The sequence below is a fragment of the Echinops telfairi genome, unplaced genomic scaffold (genome assembly GCF_000313985.2).
Source record: "Echinops telfairi isolate 266 unplaced genomic scaffold, ASM31398v2 ScPeMD7_7466;HRSCAF=8504, whole genome shotgun sequence".
NCBI lineage: Eukaryota > Metazoa > Chordata > Mammalia > Afrosoricida > Tenrecidae > Echinops > Echinops telfairi.
The window spans coordinates 5,579,980-5,584,888 of record NW_022111366.1 but is presented as its reverse complement, the minus strand read 5'-3'; the positions used below and the strand labels follow the sequence as shown (position 1 = coordinate 5,584,888).

Genomic DNA, 4,909 nt, shown 5'->3' with positions numbered 1-4,909 from the left:
CCCCCCGCGGCTTTTGGGAAGCCCCCTTGTATACACGTTAGCTGCTCATTTGTCTGCCCAGTGACCTGACCTTGAGATTTTGTGTTTGGTCATTCATAGATGACATGGCCTTTGATGTGTCCTGGTTCGCGGTGCACTCCTTCGGCCTGGACAAGGCCCCCGTCTTCCTGGCTTCCCTGGACCGGAAGGGCATTGTGAACACCGCCCAGCAGGATTGGAAGAGTGACCTCAGCCTGGAGCGGGTGGGTGTGCTGGAATTCTTGCTGCAAGTGCACGGCTCCGAGGAGCAGGACTTTGGCAACTACTACTGCTCCGTGACTCCCTGGGTGAGGTCGTCAACAGGTTCCTGGCAGAAGGAGGCAGAGCTCCATTCCAAGCCCGTCTTTATAACTGTGAAGATGGACGGTAAGGATGATGCAGGAACATTTCTCTCAGTGTCGGCAGCGTGTCTTTGCTCCATGCTACGGCGCCACTAATAGAATCCAGGTTTCCCAGGGTGGGAAATATGCCGCCACGTGGCCTGCTTGCTCTCCAGAGCGGTCCCTGGGCCTGTACCCAGGAAGGCCACGAGCAGCTCAAGCTGTTCTCCCAGCACTGGCATCCTGTTCAGGTGCCACCCCTGGGAAAGGCTTGCCACACAGTGGACACTTTGCCCTTCCATAAATTCTCTGCGGGCACATTTCCCCATACCCTAGGCTTGGCGCGGCTTTGGCCAGAAGCAGTAGAGAGCAAAGGTGAGGGGGAGGGTTCATGTCTTCAGGTAAGGCTGCAGCATGACTCCCCAGTGCTCTTAGCCCCCTGTTGTTTGGCCCCGCCCAGTCAATCCACTGGAATCAGTTTAGCCCCATGGTCTGACAGTCTTCTTCCAGGCCGCTGCTTCCTGATCGCGGGGTGTGTGTGTGTGTGTGTGTGTGTACACATACGCGCGCACACGCGGTCTGATGGTCTTTTTCCAGATGGGGTGTGTGTGTGTGTGTGTATGTGTGTGTGTGTATGCGCGCGACCTAACGGTCTTCTTCCAGCCCTCTGCTTCCTGACCAGTGTGTGTGTGTGTGTGTGTGTGTGTGTGTGTGTGCGGCCTGACGGTCTTCTTCCAGCCTGCTGCTTCCTGATGGGGTGGGGGGGTGGGCGGGGTCCTCCCTTGGTTAAGGAGAACCACCACCTCTGTGCAGAAAGCTTCAGAAAGTAACGGGCATAACCCCATGGAGAGAATAAACACCCCAGATGTCTCCAAGGATTCGGAAAAGCCTCCCGAGTTTGGTTCCATCTCGTTGAGGGGGGCGTGGCGAGACCGGAATGGGAACCCCAGTTCCGTGGCTCTCTGAGTCTTCCCACGTCTTGGTCTCCTCTCGTGTGAGACAGGGATAACACTCACTCATGGGACTCCTGTGGAAATTAAGCCACAGTGAGTGTAACTACCTTGAGCAATTTCCGACTTCCACCCAAGGTCATGGACGGTTGTGGAGGATGTGGAATGGGGTTTGGGGCTTGTGGAATCTAAATGGTGTTGGTGGATTTCCCAGACTGTCATTTGCCCCATAGTGGCATCTTGGAAACTCCTTCCTGGGAGGTACTCCATATGAAAACCTTGGTCTACCAGACCAGTCAGGGGCCACTACTCACCCGGTGAGACGAGTGACGGCCCAGCCAAGCCCCGTGCCACCATGTGGATTCCACCGCACGGTGGCCCTCCCTGAAGGACAGAGCAGAGCTGCCCCAGGACGGTCCCAACTGCGGGGCTTTCTGTTGGCAGCCAGAAGCTTGACGCTCTGCACCACCAGAGCCTCTCTCATTCACTGTAGTGTTACTGAAAATAGCTCCCTGAGTGCACTTCAGCGATCTGATGCCTGTAATTGATTTCTGCACAGTGTTTGTAAGGATGCATCTGCTGCTGAATATGTGGTGCCCTTATCCCGACTTTTAGAAATCAATCTCCTGCCAAAACCCTAAAAAGCAAGTTGACATTCAAACGCATCAAGTCCTATCTTTTTTCCCTGCCCCCCCAACCCCTGCCCCCCCCCCCACCCCGAGGAACTGGGTAGGTGAGCCTTTGCTCATTTTTGTAGCAAGGCTACAAGGACGAGCTGCTCCCATCTCAGTCACCCAGCTAGACCCCTCAGCTGGGTGGATGCCACCCAGTGGGGGAGGGGGTGGGTGCCATCCCACAGGGGGGTGGAGGGGTGGTCTCCAGCCTAAAGGCACGCCTCCCCACTGACCTGGCTTCCCCCTGCCCTCTCTCCCTCCCTGGCAGTGTTGAACGCCTTCAAGTACCCCCTGCTGATCGGCGTGGGCCTGTCCACCATCATCGGCCTCCTGTCCTGCCTCATCGGCTACTGCAGCTCGCACTGGTGCTGTAAGAAGGAGGTCCGGGAGACGAGACGGGAGCGGCGGCGCCTCATGTCCATGGAGATGGACTAGGCGGCCGCAGACAGGAGCGGCCGAGGGGCGGGCAGGCGGGCATCCTCGGACCCTCGGGCAGAAGAGGGCAGCGACGTTGTGAAGCGCAGTGCCGTGACCTTGACATTCAGAACCCGTCCTCTCGAATCTCAGGTGGGGCTCGGCGCTCCCTCTCCTCTGCATGGCAAGTCCGGAGCGGACATGTTTACCAGCACACAGCTCCTCCCCCCACGGCACTTTCGTAGATCACAATCGAGAGAGAGAGAGAGAGAGAGAGTGTGTGTGTGTGTGTGTGTGTTCCAGCTGCGGCTTTTTAATGGTTAACCTTCATCTAATTCTCCCCTCCTCCTGGTTTATAGATCCTCTGACTTCTGCGTGTGTCTACCTTTGTGTCGTGAGGAGTGGCGGTGAGGAAGGGGGTGATGGCCGCCCGAAGGCTGTCGGGAGTGAGGCTGGGGGTGACCCGGAAGCTGCTGGGTGCGTCCCTCACCTCCTCGGGGTGGGCGGAGAGACCACCCAGCCCCGTGTTGAAAGCTGGCTTGGGGCTTGGACTACCCGGCCCGCCCCTATTTTCAGGGGTCGAGATGGTATTTTAAACCGAAACGCGTGGTCTGTAACGTCTTATTGAGCCCACATGCATTGACCCTGCGCCTCTGACCCCTTCCCGCCCTGTGGTATTTTGTGTTAGGTGAGAATTGCTGAACTGGCACCCCGGGATCTAGACTCTGGCTCTCCACCGAGCACCTTATCTTGCCACCTTAGCCTTAAGAATGAATTCGAAGAATGCACAGCCAGCTCTGTCCAGGGCAGGGAGGACGAGGTTGGGGACGAGGAAAGGAGCCGGGATTCATTCCGATAGTTCGGAGCCTCCTGTGCCTCAGGGGACCCCAGGAGTCCCTGGAGAGGCCTCGGTAGAAGTGAGATGTCCTTGGGGGCGCTGGGAGAGGGGGCAGTGGTAATGGGGGCATGTCAGACCGAGAAGCCACCTCCTTCCACCTCTCCTGGGAGGCAAAGACATAGCGCCCCGAGACTCCCAGGAGCACCCCGCGTCCTTCCTGCGCTGCGGGGTCTCCTTAACATGAAGAAAAAGTGCTGCTTGCAAGACTGACTGACTTCAAGGAATCAGAAATTGCACAGAAGAAGCAGGCATCGTTTCCTATGACCTTTTCCGTCCTTCAAGCCTTTTTAAAGATGCCCCGCAGGGGGTTGGTGAGAAAGGGTGTATTTTGTGGTATGTTTGCTTTCCTATTAGGAACATGAATGAAACCTAGCAATTTATGGTCGCAGCCTATCCAGCCGACTTGAGAGTCACCCCTTCTTCCCGGCTGCGCCCTTTGGAAGTGGGGCGGTGGGCTGAGGAGCTCTCGGAGGGCCCGGCTGGCTCCGCTGTGAAGGCCCTGGAAGCCTGTGGTTCCCTGCCGAGAATTGGCCTTTGGGGGAAAGCATCATCTTGAGGTTTGCTAAGACTGGCAGGTGACGCTCACCCTACATTTCTGCCCTCTGTGCTTTGATCCCGGCTGCAGAGGATCTAACAGCACTGTCTTCCAAAAAGGAAGGAGGTTTGTTTGTTTTGAGCAATAAAGTAATGTAAAGTGATGGCCATTCCTAAGTGGCTCTTAGGCACATTGGCCGGATGAGCCTGGCTCCTCCTGCCTTGCCCTATGCTCTGCTCCCTTGGCTGCCGCCCAGGTCAGTTCTGCACTGAGCACCCTGCACCTCCCCAGGCAGATTGCCACCTAATTCCCTCTCTCGGTGTCGCCCACCGTGGCAACCGCCCAGGTGGTGGACCTTAGAGCATCTGTTGACAGCAGAAGCCCTGGCCCAGCATCTAATGCAGGGGAGATGGGCAGCGGTGAGCCTCAGCAGAGGATGAAAGAGGAGGAGGAGGAGGAGGAGGTCCGAGTGGCAGTGGATCTTGATATTTTCCACATGTCATTTCCCAACTATGCTATTTCAAGAGGAGGCGGGTTGCAGACGATTGCACAAATGATAGTTAAAGTGTGAACACATATAAACAGGCACTGTCTTCCTTAACAGCCAGTGCATCCTATTGAAAGAAAGTTCGGGGCTGTTGGGGTATGCCGGCCCTTCGTAGGAGGAGAAAGGGGTACTTGGCTTTGGATGGGACCAGGTGGCTGCAGGGAAAACGAAGGACTGGGTAATGCAGGGCATTTGGTGGCAGTGTATATGCCATGCCCACAGTGTCCTCTGCCTTTAAACCAGCGGTTCTCAACCTGTGGGTCACGACCCTTTCACAGGTGTCGCCCGATTCATAACAGTAGCAAAATTACATTTATGAAGTAGCAAAGAAATTAATGTTATGGTTGGGGGCGGGGTCACCACAACATGAGGAACTGTGTTAAAGGGCCGCAGCATGAGGAAGGTTGAGAACCGCTGCTTCAAACGGAGGTCGCTGTTCCAAGCTGGAATTAGGGCAATTCCGCCACCTCCACCACCACCACTGTAGGCCCATCGGGCCGAGCCGATTGCCAGGCCACCTGGAGGGAAGGGA

The 4,909-nt window shown here is 56.4% G+C and overlaps 1 protein-coding gene across 1 annotated transcript in view; it reads left to right on the top strand.

The window, feature by feature from the left end:
- PTGFRN (prostaglandin F2 receptor inhibitor) overlaps nucleotides 1-4,680 on the top strand; it is a 93,714-nt gene extending 89,034 nt beyond the window's left edge. Inside the window, exons 8-9 of the mRNA XM_030888418.2 lie at nucleotides 100-405; nucleotides 2,252-4,680. Coding sequence (XP_030744278.1) covers nucleotides 100-405; nucleotides 2,252-2,418 — 473 coding nt within the window. The 3' untranslated portion in view covers nucleotides 2,419-4,680. The remainder of the gene's footprint in view (nucleotides 1-99; nucleotides 406-2,251) is intronic.
- The last annotated feature ends 229 nt before the right edge of the window (nucleotides 4,681-4,909 follow it).